Source organism: Clinocottus analis, unplaced genomic scaffold (genome assembly GCF_023055335.1).
Source record: "Clinocottus analis isolate CAN_PGR_092001 unplaced genomic scaffold, fCliAna1.0.p SCAF_4, whole genome shotgun sequence".
Classification (NCBI taxonomy): Eukaryota; Metazoa; Chordata; class Actinopteri; order Perciformes; family Cottidae; genus Clinocottus; species Clinocottus analis.
The window spans coordinates 21657387-21677025 of NW_027176153.1; the positions used below are offsets into that span (position 1 = coordinate 21657387).

Sequence of the window (19639 nt, forward strand, 5' to 3'; positions counted from 1 at the left end):
GAGGAAGGTATAAATAAATATAGCTCACTTCCCTGTCGGAACGCTGGCAGGTAATTTTCTACAGCTGCTCTAAGTGTGACAATCCCACAGGGACTGAAGTCTAATATTAACAGCAAATCATTATGTGGGAACTGTTCTTCCATGACCTGCCGGTGTACCTGTGTGACTAACTCAATCTAAGTAATTGAGATATGCTCGCAACTAGAGTACCGTCCTGCTGTGACAGCAGAGGGTCACACAGAGTGTAGTGGGACTCCAAACACACCTAAGCACCGGAGATGATTTACATGTATATATTCTTTGACTGACGGGCGCGCTTCTCTTCAAGTGATGCAAGTTTCTTTTGGTGCCTGATGAAGTGATTTTTGATTGACAGCAAAGAAGCGAGCAGAAATGGACATTGTATAAAGTGTCGAATGCCCGGGGGCGGGGGTGGGGGGGATATATCACCATATACATATTTACTATACTGTAGTTATTCAAACAGAAACACCAAGTCATGCAGCCAGCTGCACGATCTTACAGCATCTTACAGTCTAATTGGAGTTTTTCAGGCGTTTTTTTACGCTACGCCGGAGTCAACTAAATTGCTCTTTAAGGAGAATAAAAGTAGAAAATGTGAGGTGGATTTCGAAGCTAAGCTGTTTATGGGGAAATTATAAACAGATTGATGCTGTTACTGCAAAACGATCACTCGACAATGAGGCAAAAGAGTTGATTACATTCACTGGAGCGCCTAAATAACACGGTGTATTTTGTTCGGTTTTAATCCACAATGATGTACAATGTACTGATTCCACTGTTAATGATTACATACTATATATAGACCTCCTTCATGTCGTAACTGATCCCCGTGTGACCAATTAATCAACATAAAAAGGCGCTGCCATTGTAGTTGAAAGTATTTGTAATAATTCAATATGATGGCCTGCCTCTACTGTCCAAGAAATCATTTTTAATTGTCTCATTAGAAGATGCTGTGGCTGTGGCTTGGAGAAAACAACAATAGTTCTGTTTCCGCTCCACTTCCACAGATCTTTGAAGCTTTCCACTTACCTGTGCAAAGCTGCGGGCCCAGACGTCCTTTTTGTAACCACAGCAACCTGGCTGGCTCTTTGAAATCCCTGCAAAAATAGAAAATCACCAAGTGGTGCACTTTGATGGAGGAAGCCTATATCATGCAACAGTCGACAATACAAAACACTGACCTCATTAAAAACTATTGTCACCAAAGGATTCTGGGCTTGTAGCGACTCTTTTCAACTGTGCGACTAATTGCTGGAGTGCATTTTAATGAGAAACAGTTTGGCCATTATATGAATAAGTTATCTTACAAAAAGGGGTAAAGTTTGTCTTGCTGCATGTACATACCATAGAATACTACAACGGCTATACCGCCAGTCCAGGACTGTTTGTATGCTAGGAAGCAGACCTTAATGTTCTGTTTGACAGTTTTATAAAAACATTCTTTTGAAAAAAAGACCCATTGCTTCTGTTTAAGGTTCTTAGACACTCCACCTGTAAAATATAGGATTTTCACATGATTTATATCTGTGTTTGGTTTTGACTTCTGTCTTTGTAGTTTTACATGAGTCGTAGTTGTTTGTAAGATGTCTAATTGACCTCAAACATAATGTCACCATGTAACATATTATATGTTCTTTTGTCTGTGAATGACCTTTTGATAATCATAGGGAATATATAATGTGTTTGTTCATGCAAATGTGCAAGCCCAGATTGTGACAAAGGGGAGAGTTACCACAGAATTACCTCTACGTGTTGCATTTTGATATGGTCAGGAAAAAAAGAAAAATGCATATTTAAAAGGGAGAAATCATTAATTTAGCAATTACTATTATCATTTTGACACACACAGCAGTGGGGCCTGTGGGATCCCAAACCATGAGGGAGTAGAGTTAAGCCAATGTCAACAGACATCATTTACTTGGCTAAATGGAACTTTTCAGTGACTTTGCATCACTGACTACAAGAGATAAATAACACACAGTTGTTCCTGTGGGAACACAAAAGAAACAGAGGAAAGGATATTTAAAGCGGCTATAATTGATATTTTAATACTACATTAAAACGTGAAAATAATACGCTCCTAGCAATGGACCTTTAGAGAATTATTATCTAAATTAGCAGCTCTGTGGAGCTTTAAAGTGACTTTTAGGTCATTGTTTAGCATTAGTGCGCCGACCCACAACTTTTACTGTTCTGGTTTACTCCCATTGCTGTCATTTTGTTCAGCTACAGCAGGCAGAGAGGTTTTGTGAGAAAAATCCCAAAAAAACTCACTGTATGTGAATGATAGCGACCTGCTGAGCATCAAACAGCACACAGAGAGTGTGGAGACCAAAAACAGAGATAAAAAGAGATCAATATTTTACTTACGTTCAACCAGTAAACAGAAACATGACTCCGAACTAAATGTAGCGTTGCTCTGTGACTCCTGGTTGTGTAAATAATGTAGACTGTCAATAAGAAGTTAGAACAGTCCGCCAAGTTTTCCACATTAATTTACATTAGGTTGAGCTCATAGCTTGTTTCCGAATAAAAGGGACAGTAACTGAGCTAAAGTTTGTTAAATCACATTGTTATAGGTTAAGGGTTGGGTATGTTCTCCAAATGGAAGACTAACAGCATTTATCCTGACTGCTAACAAAACAAAAAGGACAAAATTTACCATCATTTTAGAGAAGAAAAACGCAAGCGAGACTGAAGCGGCCAGAAAGGGGCGTGACAATTTACGTTTTTGATTGCCAGCGCGGAGGACCAATGAAAACCTTCCGTTCGAGGAACTGCGCACGCACGACGTTAACGAAGTGGCAAACCCGGAAGTGAGGAAACGCTCGCGAACCTCGGACTCCACAGAACTATCGAGAGGCAAATGTTTCGCTTGTGGCTCGGGACTAAAACAGCACGGGCGAATGTGAACGTGCCGGTTTTGTCCCGTGGAAACATGTCGGGAAAGTCCACTCAGTGTGACGTAGAAAACAACAGGTCGATTCACTCCGACAGCCTCGAGGAGGTTCACAACGTCCCGATGCACGTCATCATCAGACCGATTCCTCCAGTGTTGGATGAGCTGAAAGTGCAGAGTATAATGAACACAATAAAGGTAATACAGCTTATTACTGGGCCATAATAAACGCGAGTCTAAAGATACACCGGTGCATTTTACGACAGTGTGGTGAAAAGGCTTGGCCCGCCACCTGAGGTGGACTTTACTTTGTGACACAAAGTAAAGTCCACCTCAGGTTTATGTTCATATTATTTCCTTAAATGCACTTTTAATAACACTTTAATACCAAAATGTGAGTTGATAGCATTTACAGAAAATATGTATTTTATATTGTTTTAGTAGTTTCAATTTTGATCCTTCTAAAATCACGGCCCTGGAGGCGTTTTTATTGTGCTACAAAATTGTATTTGAAGTACTTCAAATTTGCTCCACCTCCACTTTGACGCTTTGGTAATAATTCAGTAATCAACTCTGCACAACATTCTGCACAATGACATGTGTGTAGTAACGTTTAGCCACTCTCTCGTACTGTTTCCCTCTTCATCATTTCAATATAGTGTAACTTGTTGTTTGTAATATGACTGTTGTATAACAGTTTGTCATGAATTATCACGTTGTCCTTTTCTTCAAGAGACAGCGGACGTCAGCGTTGTTCCTCCCATAGATGTGCTCTGGATCAAAGGCAGAGAGGGGGGGAATTACTACTACTCCTTTGGAGGCTGTCACAGGTTCGCTGCATATCAGAGGCTGAACATGTCGACCATCCCAGCCAAGCTCATCAAATCCAACGCATCTGACCTCAGCACTTACTTGGGGTCTTCGACGCCTGATCTGCGGTGACGCTGAAATGGCTTTTTGAGAGACTTTGCTCTGGTGGTTCACACACACACCAACACAGTTTTTGACTTCACTGTTGCTCTTGGGGATTGCAGGATGACGGATTTACCAGCAGGGGGAAATGTAACTCTTTAGTTAAACACATGACATTGGTCATGTCAAACTCCTGAAATGGGATCTAAAGGTTTGAGTGTGTGTACATTTGTAAATTATATACCCAACCCAACATTTAATAGCTTTATCCTTGTACATGAAAAACAATTAAAATGGTGAATTCCTGATTGTACATTGCGGCGCCATCTTGCCATTTCTTTTTGTACAGCAAATACAGAAAGTACATTATTAAGATGCCAATAAGTGACACTACAAAGCAAGAATGGTTGCACATTTTGAGGCTTTCGTAGCACACATTTTGACTTATAGTAGGTAAAGGACCAGGGTTATTTATAACAATGAACATGTTTTTTCTTTTAGGGTAAGCCATGCTAGCATGACAGTGGGCCATAATGCACAGTACTAGGACCTTGAAACCGAAGCAGCTTAATGGTGTACAGCTGTCATTCTTTTTATTATTTACACCTGTGCTTTTCCTACTGTGTCATGTCAAAATGAGCTCAGTGATAAAAGGTGTAATTAATCCACTGGTGGCTTTCCTTCATTTGCACCGTTTGAGCTCCTTCTATTGAGTTCTGGTAAACACATTTAAATGTTATCATACATTTAAATTATTATATCAAAAAGTCCACTGTCTTTTTGTGTGACTCGTGGTAATTGAAATAATTAAGAATGCAAAATTAAGTATGACCAAATGTTGCAAAAAAGGAAGCAAAACTTTCTGAAATGTTACGCACGGTCGACTTTGATTGTGAAGTTTCAGACAGCACAAGGCAGTAATAGAAAGGAGCCTGTAGAGCAGATGGTTTGCAGGAGTCAAGTGTTCTCCAACTTGAGGCTGACAAGAGTGTATGTCAAAATGCAAGATGTTGTGGAGTATTGCTGAGTTTGCTGCTTCTTCCTGTCATCAGTCTTTCTTGCTCGTTGTCGCTCCATCCTTCATATAACCTTCCAGTCTTGCTGACGTTGTGCAGGTCCGTTCATGTTAAATCCCTGCCAAACCAAAACCTTTTCTCACTTCTTTGAAGTTCAATTCAGTTTATTTTGTATAGCCCAAAATCACAAATACAAAATCTGCCTCAAATCTGTACACTTACATTCTTGTCCCAGGACCTCACATCGGATCAGGAAAAACTCCCCAAATAAAGATAGTAAAAACCCTTTTACAGGGGAAAAAGAGGAGAAACCTGAGGGATGACCTGATGTGACCAGAATTAACAACGTAACAGAGTTGTTAACAGAAGTGTCATCAGTACTATTGTTACTGATACTTTAAGAGTACAAATGCATTCCACTTACAGTAAATAACATGCATGGCAATCGCCTAGCTTCCTTCAACATGCAACAATGATGATAATGGTTTGCTTCGCTGTGGAGGAGTAATCTTGAACATGTTTGTTGACCTTGAGACTTGTCCTGCTTAATAAATCAAGTCGGTTCCCTCGCCGCTCTGTCTTGGAGGAAGGAACTGTAGGTTTTGATTATGAAGGTGAACTATACATCACGAGGCATCAAACAGAGACGAGGCCTTTCCGACATCGACGCCCTTCACAATGCAAGCCCAGAGCGGCTTAATGGTCTCCCTTTGTGGCCACCGAGGAAATGAAGGGAGACCCGAGGGCAGCTTTTACCGACTGGCCCTGCAGGACTCTAAATTGCTCCTCTGAATCGTCGCGTGTGAGAGGACTTCCTGTGGCTCGCTCACTGTCTGGAAGTAACCATATCCTCAAAGGGAGTTTGACACGCAACACCGGTATGAAAAAATACATTGCACCTGTTGCACTGCGGAGCGGATTCCATGGGTGGTTCTGTACGCTTTATCTTTGAGGATTTAACTCGATCAAGGGGGTTTAAGGGGCTAAGAAGAGGAAGTGTTTGGGCCCATTTTCATAAATGGACTGTGGCTGTGTCAAATCTCATATAGGTTTTTTTGTATACATTTTGCTGCTTTGCTCAATGATGGCTGAACATATTATAGTGTCTACTTTGTGTTTGGAGACGCCTCTTTGATGCTTAGAGCAGAATTTGATTTTTTTTTTTTCTGCTATGCATAACTAAAAAACTGAATTTATTTTTTTATTTTTAAGAAAAACTATGTTTTTTTCTAAAGGTGCAACATTTTGTAATAATTCTGACATTACTTAAAAAATGTTATATTTGTTGGTGTCCTTTGGTGGCTGTGCGGCTGCAAGATGCAATGTAGTTTGTGCGTCATGTGGACAAGATATTTATTATATGTTGTACATGATGTTTGGTAACGTGGAGAGGATCACTCACTCCTCCACAATAACTCAAAAACTAAGTAGTTCTCTACTTTTCACATCCTGCCAAAATGTTTCACCTTTACGGTCTCTCATGGTTTTGTCTCTTGTACAAACCACATTGCTGAAAAATGAATTGCTCCGTTTTTATTTACTAAAAGCAGTTTGGAATAAAGGGCTCGAGCCAGCCAGTTGTTTACAATCTCTTTCAAATTTTACAAGTGTGCCTTTTCATTCTTTCTTTTTTATTACGGCAGATTTCTCATGGGATTTATAACAGTTCCAGAAGAATAGAATGGAACGAGTCTTAATCACTGCCGAGGTGACACAGTGGCAGAATAAAACTAAATTGTACTAATTTGGTTATGGCTCTCCTGTAGAGTCCGTCTACATTTAAAATACAGCTAAAAAAAAAAAGAAAAAAGAAGGAGCTCTGGTTAGCCAGCTCAGCCATTTGTTCCACTTGGGGGGGCATTACAACCGAATCCTCTTGAAAGAGTTGAGGTGTTTGAGGCGTTGGTGACTTCTCACAGCTTCCTATCCGGAATTCCCTCAGACTACCGCTTGCTGCAGGCGTGTAATTTGTGCCAGATTTGCAATTCCGTATCCACCCTCTGACCTCACCACTGTGTCCTCTGTGCAGCGGACGAAGTATTCAGATCATTTACAGATGTAAAAGTACTAACAAAACATAGCAAAATACTCTGATGCATTGTTGAAGTCCTGCATCGAAAAGTATGGGAGTGTATTCATGGAAATGTACTTAAAGTATTCAAAGTAAGAGTACTTAATGCAGACAAATGTCCCCTGTAAAGTGATACCATTAAATCATATACCATAAGTAGGAGGGTGAGCTTATTTAAAGTATTTCGTCTCATCTGTTTTCTTTTTTTTTTTTACATGAAAAAGGACAATTCTGAAAATAGTTATTGGGGAATCAATAAATCCTTGTAGCTGTACATGTTCACATGTTTTGTAAAGAAACTAAAACAAATTGTTGTGGAGTTTAAAGTACAATATCTCTTCTGAAAAGTATTGAAGTAGGAGTGCAAAATGGCATGAGAAGAAAATACTCCCAATAAAGTACCTCGAAACCACCGTGTTGAAGCCGCTGGGTGCTGTAAAGCGCCTCAGAAGTCTCTTGGTTTCTGTAGGACACTTCAACGTACGGACAATAGGAGCCAGAGATTGAACCACCAACCCTGTGGTTGAAGGACGACCCGCTCTACCTACAGCCGTCCCTAAATGTCCTCTTTTACATAACACCATTGTGTGCTTTGTGGCACATTAACGAGCTAGCTAGCTAGTAGCTCATACTTTAACAGGCATAAAACTTGCTGTGTAAGCACTCGGTTGACTTCAGCCGGGAGAGAAGCCCAAAGTCTCGCCTGTGACATCACACATATCAAGACAAACTGCTCGGTCAAGCAGGTGGGGGACTTGCCTCCATTTTTAACATGTGTGTCTACTAGCAATGCTCATCAGCGGGGCCTCAGCTGTGTCTAAATCATGATGTTACAGATGCTTTACTGAACAAGGGACGAGGGAAATAAGCACACACGCGTACCCAAAATGTATAACAATGTATTGTGTATCTATAATGATGTATTGTGTATCTTATCCTGTACTGTTTGCTCATGTTTTATGTTTGTTATGGTTTGTCAAGGGACTGCAGATGTGCATTAGCTCTAGCTATACTCTGGTATAGTGCATTGAATGGTGACATTTATGTTTTAACTACATGGTCCCTTTTAAATATATATATATGTGTATGTGTGTGTGTGTGTCGTTGTGTTTAATTTATGATTTTCCTTGGCTTTACCTCACTAAACCGTTCACTCGAACCAGAACTATTTATATATGTATATATATATATATAACACCGAAACATATAACATCTACAACATATATGTTTTATGATTACTGTGTCTGACATTGCACTCCGCTTCTGGGACCCACCTAAATATTACGTACATTAAGAGACAGAGGAGACAGCCCTTCCAAATCCCATGAAAAGACCAAAACCAACAGTGATTGAGTAACATCTGTCAATACTCTCCCTGCCTGTCTGTTGCTCTCAGCGTCAAGCCCCCTCCTGAAAAAAGGGGGGTTGTATAGCTTTTATTAGGGTTGTTTGACAGTAAGAAACATCCGGAATATCTCGTGACTTGTTTTCTTAAACAGATATAAGGGACAACATTAACCAGCTCTCTTTGGATAGGACGTGTACGCAAATGTGTCCGCAGCAGAGGAAACCTGGGGAATAGAAAGTCTCTCTTATTCTTACTCACGCTTTTCCAGCGTCTGTGACTCAACAAACACTCATCGGTGAGTAAAACAGCAGCTCGTCCAGCTGTGCTGAATGAAAGTAGATGAGAGGGTGATGCCCGGCAGAATGAAACAGCCTCACTCTAAAGAGATGTGCACTTAAATACAAATGTTTAATGTGCTCAGGAAGCTGTAGATGCGTCAGCTTCACTTGTGTGAAACAGATTATTAGTATGCCATCATTTCTCTTTTTTTGCAATCTTTGCATTTGCTTATTGAACACAGTGATGAAATATCATTCTGTAATTTATTCAAGTACTACAAGTACAATTTTGTAGTTTCCATTTTATGTTATACTTCAACTTCCTCGTATTTCAGAGCAATATGACATTTATTTTCCTTTTTTTTTGGACAATAATTACTTTTTTTCATTAAAAGCAATTAATAATAATGATATTATGACTGATGACACTTTGAAAGGAGACATTTTGCATAATGTAAACCTTTCTTTTTGAAGTATCATCTATCAGACTTTGAAACAGCTTCTTTCTCCCGGCTGTGAGACTCCTCAACTCATCCTCCACCCTCCATATAATAGAGTAGTTTTTTTACTCGTCGTATGGGACAAATGAAACCTTTGACCTGATGGTGGTCCGAGATTAAAAGTCAAGCGATCCCCAAAGTTATAACTAATCATCCTGAAAGGGACATGAACATGTGTGCAGCATTTAATGGAAAGTCATCCAATAGTTGTTGAGAACTTTTTTTTGTATCACCAAATCCATGAGCAGTCATCCTCTGGGGAAGATAAATATTTGAACCAAATGCAACGGCGATAAATTAAATACTTCTAGAGCTATTGCACTAAAAGCCAAACATGCTGACCTCATGGTGGCTCTGGAGGGGAAAAACAAGGCGTCACCAAAGTCATGAGGATTCATCCTCTGGGGGACATGAACATAACACATCTCATGACGTCTTCTAAAGTGACGGACAAACAGATTGACATCTATATGATTGCAAAATGCATGCAACAGTGCGGCTCAGACAGAGCTGCTGCTGTCAGAGCTCTGTGAAGCACGACGGCGCGGCGGCTCAGTGGGTGGCAAACCCAACACGCTGTCGCTTCATCAGCGCCGGTAAATTAATCCACTTCTTCCTGACGAGAAAAAGAGCGTTTCACAGTTCCATGAAACAAGAGAGTTCTTCAAAGAGCGCTTCAACTTCTGTCTTTAGTTCCAAGTTCCTACACACTCGCACAAACTGGTTCACACGCCCCACAAAGACACACCCTAAATGTACTCTGAATGTAAAAACACACACACACACACACAGCAGCAGCAGCAGTGAGTGTCTGAGACTCGCAGCATCATTGTGTTTTAATAATAATCAGTTTGTGTATGAAGTAAAAAGAGACAAACTTGTTTTCGCTCATTGAAATCTTCACACAGCCTCTGCCGCTGCAGATTGTTGTGATTGGTTCGTGTCCTCTGTAGGACCCCAGAAGTCCTTCAGCAGACGCTTTAGGCCTCTGATGTCTTGCTGAAGTGGTTGCATGTGGCTGCAGGAGGCTGTCGGGACTAAATCGTCCATTTGCTACTGTTTTGTTGTTTTAAACTCCGGCCGGCAGGCTTGCCATTCCAGGATCATCTGTTTATTTACTCACACTTAACTTTCTCCTGCTGTCTGAGATTTGCTCCCCTTCTAACACGAGGATTTAAGAGTATTATTTACTCCATCTCATCCAGGCCTGTTTGATGCTGTTCTTTGGTGACACAAGGTCGAATAATTTAGCCAGGCTTCATGAAAAACATATTCAAATGAAGGAACGTCTTAAATTTGACTCAACAAATTTTCATTGGACTTTGGCAGGACAAAACTGAATTTACATACACTTCTCCAAACACCTGCACAATTATATATGTCGGTGTCGAGCAAGCTGAAGTTGTGCGACGCTACTAAGTTTGTTTTGGTCTTGTGGCTTAAAAAAACAAAAGAAACCAGCGCCAGGTGGCCGCTCCATAAACATGTCGGCTAACACAATATAGTGATCTGTAAACTAACTGAAGAGCAAACTTTAGTCCCTAAATGCCATTAAAAAGGCTCCATTGCATTAACTTTGGATTTTTGCAAGTGGCTTACTTACTCAGTATTTACTATCTGTATACGTATACATTTTCATGGTACTTGCACTGAAGTACATCTCAAGGCAAACCTTTGTATTCTTTGTTCTAATACTTGTATTTGAAAGCTGTAGATATAAGTTACTTTGCTGATAACAAATCTACATGGAAAGCATTTGATCAGTTTATCAAAAAGGACGTGTTTATGTGATGTTCATGACTAAACTGTTCAGCGTTACTTTCATCAGCAACACAACGATACTCACACAGTGCATGAGATATAATTATATAACATATTACTCTAATACTTAAGTGGGTACTCTACATAATGGACACTTTAATACATGTTACGGTTAACAGTTGTAGGAATTTGAGTGCAAAACTTTTACTTTCAATGGAGTATTTTTACTTTTGTTTTTTGCACCACTGATTATGATTATGGCTTCCTGATACACTGTGTCTTGCAATAGTTATTTATTTCTTGTTGAAATGATTCATAATCCATAATGACTTAGAAAGTGGAGCAAACGATGACAACAATACTGCCCCCCCCCCCCTCCACTCCCTCACATTTCCCCACAATAAATAGTTCAACAAATCACACAGTGCTCATGTTTCTTTGATATAATTACGTCTGAATCACTTTGTCTTTGTAATATGCATCGCCATTAGTTTGTTATAAGGCTTTGGCATATGTAAGTGTGTGTTTTCACTTGAGGGGTTACTGTAACACTGCTGATGGCAGCTCCTCCCACCCAGCTATAAGAGCCCAGCTGACCAGGTACTCAGCGTCCATCCCAGAAACAGAGCAGTCCAAACGGACTCGTGGAAAGTCGCTCAGCTTCATTAACAACGTCCTTTCCCCCCGCAGGTGGTTACATGCAGCCTGTGTGCCACAGTGAGATGCCGGATTGCTCCCTGCTTTTGTTCTGGGTCTGATTTTTTTTTTTTTTTTTACAGAGGACTGGGACTGGTAACTTGTAAAGATGACTTTCGCCATGCTGCGGCCTGTGGCCACACACTTGATCTACTCCGACTTCACGATCACGTCCGAGGATGATGAAAACCGCAGCGAAAGCGACGGCAGCTCGGAGCAAAGTTACTGTGACTCCTCTGACAAGCGGAGACGGATTTCGCGCACAATGGATGACGAGCCCCCGGTGGTCGTGAAGCACAGGGGCGCTGCTAACGCCAGGGAGAGAGGCAGGACCCAGAGTGTCAACAGCGCGTTCACGTCCCTGCGGACTCTCATACCCACCGAGCCCGTGGATAGAAAACTCTCCAAGATTGAAACTCTTCGACTAGCATCCAGCTACATTTCCCATCTGGCCAACGTGCTTCTTCTCGGAGACGGCGCGGATGGACAGCCGTGCCTCGGCGCGGTTCATGCGCAAGGAGAGCCGCGGACCATCTGCACCTTCTGCTTGAGCAACCAGAGAAAAGGGGTAAATGTCTGTTTTCACTCGGGCGTCTGAATAGACAATTTATCTAAAAAAAAAAGAATAACTGAATACATAATCAAGTGAACACAGACGTTTGGTTTGATGGTGCATTTTAGAGAAGATTTAGTCTCGCGTAGCATCTGTTTCTTTTTCAATTGTGACCACTTTTGTGGAACCTAACGTAACCGAGTGCGTAAAATGCACTTTTACGCACGTGACATGCACCTTTACGCCCGGTACATGTTTGGCGCTCGCTGTAAATTCATCACAGACTCAAACAAGTTATCTTTTTCCTGTTTGTGACTTTCTGTGAGAGTAAACACGCAGCATGACGTAACACTCCTTTAGTAGCTTCCGCTTGTATTTGTAAATCAATGTGACATCAAACAATGAAGCTGAAAAATGCAGTAAATATACTGTCATTAATTATGTTGTCATATTCCATAAATACATTGACTTCTGGGGTGGTTAAATTGAATATTGTTTAATCTTTGTTTTTTGTTTTTTTTTCAGATAAAGGATGGCAAAGACTGTTTAAAGATGCGAAGGATGGGTCCGCTGCGAATGAGGCGCTGACTGAAGACCAGAGAACGATGAGCAACCTGAAAATCCTCAAAGACTTTCTCAGGGAAGAGTCGAAGCTGCACCCACACACACACACACACACACACACACACACACACACACACACAAACACACATACACACGCACACAAACACACACATACACACATACACACGCACCCATGCTGGATCAAATGATGGAACCCAAGAAGAGACTATTTATACTTGACTGAGACATTATTCATAAGCCTCTCAAAGATGCAGTGCATTTGTTTGACACTTATGAACTTTTTTTTATCCCCTGAAAGTTTTAAATAAAATATATTTTATCAAAAATAGTAGCAGTTATTTTCCTGATTCACAGCTGTGTCCTGTGACCTCAAGCAAACACACTAAACAAGTCATGAACGTTTTATATGTCAAATTGTGGTCACGACTCTGATTCTAGATATTGAACCAGAAGCTGGATTCAAAAGGTTTTTCTCTTATTATATAACAAAAAGCTCAACCATGTTGCAAATTATATAAATGACAAAATGAATAACATTTAATCTTTTTTAGTTTGACATCTAAATGCTGAATTAATATATTCTGCTCCATTTGGGTCATCTGTTTTGTTTTAACTTAATGGTATAAAATGTGTTTTATATGTTTATAGAAAGATATCTCTTACACACACTTTTACAATGTTTCCAGTATTGTTGCCAAGCCGTTGTTGTGTGAAGCCGCAGCGAAGGTTCAAGGTTTCTGGTGTCAATGACTGGGTGTATTTCTTTTCTCCAGATCTCACGATTGGAGTTTTTTCTTAGTTTTTTTTTTTTTAAGTCTGTTATCGATTAGTCACGGCAAATAGTAGCCCACACTCGGCTCGGAGCCCCCAACACAGCTGTTGGTATGTCAGAGGGATAAATCACTTGCTGTGGGCCCGCCGGACAGGGAGCGACGGGGTGAAAGGTCAGAGGTCACGGTGGAGCAAATGAGTGAAACCCTGCTGTGGCGTAATCACGGAAAAATGATGCGGATATAATGCTTCCGTTTATCCGGAAGATAAACCTTCTGGGATTTTACATGAGCGGGTGTAGTTCACGTGTCAGCGGAGGCCTGAAGATTCAGTCTGAAGTTTACACTCCGGCTCTTGCTCACACTATCAACATGACAGATGAGCACTATCTTATGTATTTTCTGCAATGGCTTGTCCGCATCGTGGTCACCATACAGCGCAGAGACACTTTAAAACTCTCGCATTGGAAACATTTCATAACTGCTGAGATACCGGCTGCTACAGCAAAAAGCAGCCAAGTCTCCGCGGGCTTCTCTCTGTCCTCTCCAGTCTGGAAAAGGCAGACTCACAGACGGCTGAACCCCCGAGTTCCTGTCTGGCATCGCTTTGAATCAGACTCCTGGTCCTCAAGAAAAGGACGGAGGGGAGGCTCCCCGGTGACACAGGAGGCTGCATGGAAAAGTGAGTTTTAAAAGCAGTTAAAGTGGTAAAGGTGCATGCTGGGGGTCTCCCCCCCTCCCCTCCCACCTGCCCTGTCAGGCTAATTGGAATTTGCTGTGCTAAGTCCTCCGTGCTTTGGGGGCCCCGGGGCCTCCTCAAATGGCTCCCCGAGGCTTCCCCACCGGCAGGAAGACGTCACGGAGGCACAGGAAGGGAAAACAACGCACAGCCGACCTCTCTGAGCAACTCTCTGTGCGGCGGGGCTTTGGGTCAGTGCCAGTCCTGACTTCATCCGGTGCTGGGACCCAGATGTACGGCCTCCACGCTCTTGCTTTTTTCAGCGAGAGCCGGCCCGATATGTAGTGAGTGTTCAACCCAATTCGGAAGTAGACTTCTTTTTTTTCTTTTTTTTTCTTCTTCCCCAAGATGACAGGTAACAAATTGATGGCAGAGACCATCGGAGGAGATGAGGGAGGAAATAGGTCAGCGTGGATCTGTTTAACATGTCTGACAGGCGAGGATCCACCTGGGGGACCGCCGCAAAGGTTTACTGCTTCGCTTTGGTGAGTATAGTTCCTCTTCCTCGGACGCTCGCGTCTCTTAATCCCAGAAGGGATTTTTTTTTGTGCAGGGAGAATTTTAAGCGAAGATGAAATGAAGCCAGACGGCAGTTCCTCCTCCCGCTGCCAGTTTTATGACCTGAGATGAGAAATGACCTTGATTTTGGATTTGTTTTGGGGGAGAAATGAAAACAAAAAAGAAGAAAACACTTGTCACTTCTCTTGAATTAACTTGTTCGGCGGTGTTGCGTCATGTCATTGGAGGATCCAGCATGAACTCACTCTTGCAACCTAAACCAAACACGAAGCACAGACACCGAAGAGAGAGAGAGAGAATATGTTTGTTTCCTTCCATGCAGGTCAGAAGGATGGATGACTGAACATATCGGGGTTAAACATACAGCGCCAGTGCAATACTGGATCACTTAACCCAGCAGCAGATGGTTGTTTTGACCCAGTGTGTTATTGTTTCCCAAACTAAAATATGGTAAATATGAACCGATGGTTAAAAACTACAAACTTCACAAATGCACTGTTAGTTGTGCAAACATATGTATTTGTTGTGTTTAAAAGATGCAGATATTAACAAATTGGGACATGTGAAACAGTGATGAATGTAATTAAGTACATCTAGTATTTGTACTTTATAATACTTCTATTTTGTACTTGCACTGCACTGCATGTATTTGACACTGACGGTTACTTTATACATGTGTAACATGATATGAGGCAGTATTATACTATAAAACAAAGCAGTGACAATCTACAACATTTACATGATCTGAGAAGTATGTTAGTCACAAAACAAAGTATTATAATATACTTGTACTCCAATACATTTCAAATTGCATAAGTGTATTGCGGAAATAATTATGAGACGTTTACTTGTAAGTGATTTCTTTTGAAATTGTTGCTTTGTCACTTTTATTTAAATAAAATATATGAATGCTTCTTTCACTATTGCATGCGTGGTAAAAAAGAAAAGTGATAGGATCATAACAGTTTTCCTCCATATCATATTTATTTGGGTAAATAAAGAATAATAAAGAATAACACAAACAACCTATTGTCAGAGGAGGATTTCTACTCATCATTGTGTGTGTGTGTGTGTGTGTGTGTGTGTGTGTGTGTGTGTGTTGGGGGAGGAGGGGAGGAGGATTTACTGTTAAGAAATAAACCAGATAAAATAGCAGCAATAAATATATGTTCAGGATTTTGGATGCAGAATGACAATGAAGTTCCTTAAAGTATAATTGTACAATATAGTTCACTTTAACCAGCATTGAGGTGCAAAATGTGTTTTCTTTATGACGCCCATTGAGACGCTCAGTGCTTTATTGTGCGCCACAGATTCACTGTTTAGTGTTCTTTTTACCTTTTTGAGAGAGTTATTTGTGCATAAATGTAGAATAAACTGGCATAATGTACCAGCTCGGCCCGTTCATGTTGATTGACTAACACATATTGCTTTGAACAACTGGCAGAGGAAGCGTTTACAACACACTCCTATTGAGCAATGGCTCCATGAACACATCTCTACAGATGAACCACAAATCACTGCTCTGACTGTTCAAACGGGTTCCCTCTCTGCCTCGACGAAGAAAAAAAAAAAAGCTCAAATACATGATCCAGAAACGGAAAAGGATGTAAAGCTTCTTTTTTTTTCAAACTCATCTGGGAGCGCAGTCCTGATTCCCAGACGGGTGCTTATACCGTCAGCATCTTGTAGTTTTGCCAAGGAGCTCGTGTTAGAGACAAACCTGCACATGGTAATATTGTAATAGCTCCTGCTCTCACTGTCTTGCTTCAGCATGTTTCAAACCCTCTCTGGCTGAGGGGGAGACGGCCCCTTGCTCCACCTGCATGTCAAAGATATTAATGGTTCTGACTCACTCTGTGGCTCAGGACTGATACCTCGCTTCCGATTTACTGAACATGACCGCTTTTCCAAAAGAAAGAAAGAAAGAAAGAGGGGGGGAGGACTGGTCTGTCTGCCCGGCAGTCGGCTGAGCCTCTCGGGGGGGGGGGGGGGGGGGGGAAGCCTGTCGGAAGGAGGCGGTAGTGTCTCCTCGAACCTACAAGAACAATTGTTTTCATGTGCCAGAGAGTTTGGCAAGGCCTTCAGACAGAGGGAGGAGGATGGAGGGCTGTGCGGGGAATAGGATGGGCGGGTGAAGGGAGGACGAGGGGGGACGGGGGGGGAGTTGGTAAAAGGAAATCCCAGAGAAGAAATTAGGGAACAATACAGATTGTCGTAACACGGCTCAGTTCTGCTGCGGGCTCGGACAATCGACCGCCAGCGCTCAGCAGCCTGCCAAAGCCCAGAGGCAGAGGTGAGAATCCAGCAATACAGACTGAAAGGTTGTGTTTTTTTTTTTGTTTCCTTATTAAACAAACAATTGAAAAGGCAGTGTGATGACGCTCTGCTGCCTCACAAAGTCAGGAAGCATTTCAACCAGTATGCCTTGTGTACAGTAGTACAAGAACGACGTGTTATCCAGATAAAACAGGAGAAAAAAACACATTTTAATTCATTCTGCAAGCATATCTGACTGTATTTGTATTGTATATGTTTGAGACTAGATTGTGTGTGTCATTGAATATGATTATCTTATGATTTATGATCATCAGTCTGCCTTAAAGGTTTACTATATTCATAGCATTCATTTATTAGCGAACAACTATTTGCTATGTCAAGATATCGCAGAGTAATGTCTCCCTGAGCAGAGAATGAAATGAAATCTTAAAAATACAACAAAGATCTCATAGAATACATCAAATAAAAAATGATTAGATTAGACTTCAGGTTAAAGTTTGATCAGCCTCCCCGGCCCCTCACACATTGGGTAGTGTTCAGGTCCATCAAAGAGCTATATGTCAGTTAAAACCCTGTAAACATGCTCCGTCTTCATGGGAAAGTCTCCACGTCCAGGACCTGTGGGAGGGACGGCGGAACCATTGGGACGTTTCATTTCAGCAAACAGAGGATTTCCTCAATCAGAGGCTCCAAAGTGTGCAGCGAACAACCTCGCTGACAGAAACATGGAGACCTTCGCCAACAGCTGGGCGTGCTAACAACCTCTGGGATTTACCGTGGCGTGCAACACCCTTTAACTACAGCACGGAGAACACGCATACATGCATGCACTTACTCACATTTAAAGCAACAATTAGGCCTGAGAGAGTCACAACTTTGATAAGTCAGATGAACTTCCTTTATAAACCTTTTTTTTCCTTTTAACACACTTGTCGGCCTATGACTGTACAACTCCCCCGTGCTTGATTAAGATGTGTTAATGCAGCTGCACTGACCGACCAAGTGAGAGACGTTTTAAAAAATGCGATGAGTATCATGCCGTTGTATTTACACGTTTGCGATGCTTAGATTACTCCCTCTCATAAATCTAAAACGGCTCACAGCTGCGGTCGCGCGGTGTCCAATAGGAAGCGGCTGAAAAAAAAAATCTCATTTCCAGTGATGCTCTGTGTTAACATCAGTAAATTTCTACATCCCCGCGCTCGCTGTGCCAGCTGCTGCTGAACGAGGCATTGTTTAATGCAGATGGTGGAATCCAAAGACCTCACTCTTCCCTTTTCCATAAAGCCGGTCGGCTATTAATAACCATATATCGACCTCCTTTGTCAACAAGAGCGACACACACAAATAATATGCTTGAAGGGAGACAATGGGGAGTTCCCTGTGATGAAAACAACAGGATGAGCCAGCCTCTTAAGTGTGTGTGCATGTGTGTGTGTGTGTGTGTGTGCGTGATTTATGTAAGCCTCGAGACAGTGGAAAAACATCTTACTGACCCACATACAACACGTATGTTATTCTATAATGTATTCTTACTCACTCCTCATTACTCACTCTCTTGCGTAATAAACACATTTCTACTCTCTTCTGTTGCGCTACGTTTTTTTTATTGTTTGTCAGTTTGTTTATGACACTCGGGTTAAAAGTGTCTGCTACACTTTATTGCACCTGAAAACACATCCAACACGGATGTCAGAGTGTACCTGCACACACAGTAGTGCACTTCCACATCACTTCTACGGCGAGGTCAGATGTTCTGTCCCTTCAAGGAGAGACTGCACTTTCAGGTAAACCAGATTGCTCCATCGGACAAAAAACAAATAAAATGTGCCATCGCTTTGTTAGAACAATGCAAAGTGTTGAGTTTAGATCTCGAGCGGCAACAGCAGAAAAGCCGATCTGACAGAGATCGAGAAGTCTGTGCATTGTCATCAAAAGCTTCTCTCTCTCTTCCAACATGAGCTGCAAGGCCCTCTGAGCAGAGAGAAGCTTTGGGTCACCTTGATCAGTTGTGATAAGGAACCACACGGGCAAAGATGTATTCATTGTGTGTATAAATGTGCAGCTGGGAGGGGAGTATGAGCAAATACAGATTGGTTCCTGCTAGACGGAGGGTAAAATGTGTGGGAATGCGAGAGCAGACAGGTGTCGCTGCATGAATTCATCAACAATGTTACAACCTTGTGCGGCATGAAAACAAAACTCTCTCTCTCACACACACACACACACATACTCTATAAGCATGCCCAGACGGGAGGACAATTCTTCACACTCTTATGAGCCCCGGGTCCAGTTCCCAAACATCCTGTATGTAGTGTAAAAGTGTAGGGGGGGTGTTCAGTGTGTGGCCATTGAGATTGTGTTCTGATTTATATGTTCTTTACCGAAAATGAGCCAAGGTCAAGGAGTCGGAGTTTGACAAAAATAATGAATTGTATCATTTTTCTTTTGATAAAAAATGAAATTGGGTCCCACATATTGTCCTATTGTGTGATGGAGCAATCAAACACAGACAATTTTTGTATTGTGGACGAGGATCTGGAACGTGAAGCCAGTGTAACACATTCATTACTGTGATACGGTGATGATGCACGTCTGTAAAGCACCACTTGGTGGCATATTTTCATGTTTTCTCAGACAATGAAATTCCCCTAACCCCTCACCTCAAATGCAGCCCTTTCACAG

The 19639-nt window shown here is 41.7% G+C and overlaps 2 protein-coding genes across 4 annotated transcripts; both read left to right on the forward strand.

Moving 5' to 3' along the window:
• Nucleotides 1–2849: 2849 nt before the first annotated feature.
• On the forward strand, nucleotides 2850–4616 carry srxn1 (sulfiredoxin 1 homolog (S. cerevisiae)). The gene is made up of 2 exons (XM_068598165.1): nucleotides 2850–3124; nucleotides 3662–4616. Exons 1-2 carry the CDS (start codon nucleotides 2894–2896, stop codon nucleotides 3866–3868), a joined length of 438 nt encoding a protein of 145 aa, XP_068454266.1. The 5' UTR covers nucleotides 2850–2893; the 3' UTR covers nucleotides 3869–4616.
• Nucleotides 4617–8506: 3890 nt separating this feature from the next.
• On the forward strand, nucleotides 8507–12972 carry tcf15 (transcription factor 15). Of its 3 annotated transcripts, none has more exons than XM_068598150.1 (3): nucleotides 8507–8568; nucleotides 11592–12076; nucleotides 12587–12972. In XM_068598150.1, the coding sequence occupies exons 2-3, from the start codon at nucleotides 11618–11620 to the stop codon at nucleotides 12647–12649; spliced, it is 522 nt and encodes a 173-aa protein (XP_068454251.1). In that variant the 5' UTR covers nucleotides 8507–8568; nucleotides 11592–11617; the 3' UTR covers nucleotides 12650–12972. The 3 variants fall into 3 exon arrangements, with proteins under 3 accessions (XP_068454251.1, XP_068454252.1, XP_068454250.1); XM_068598151.1 differs by lacking the exon at nucleotides 8507–8568 and adding an exon at nucleotides 11430–11502; XM_068598149.1 differs by lacking the exon at nucleotides 8507–8568 and having other exon boundaries at nucleotides 11436–12076.
• The last annotated feature ends 6667 nt before the right edge of the window (nucleotides 12973–19639 follow it).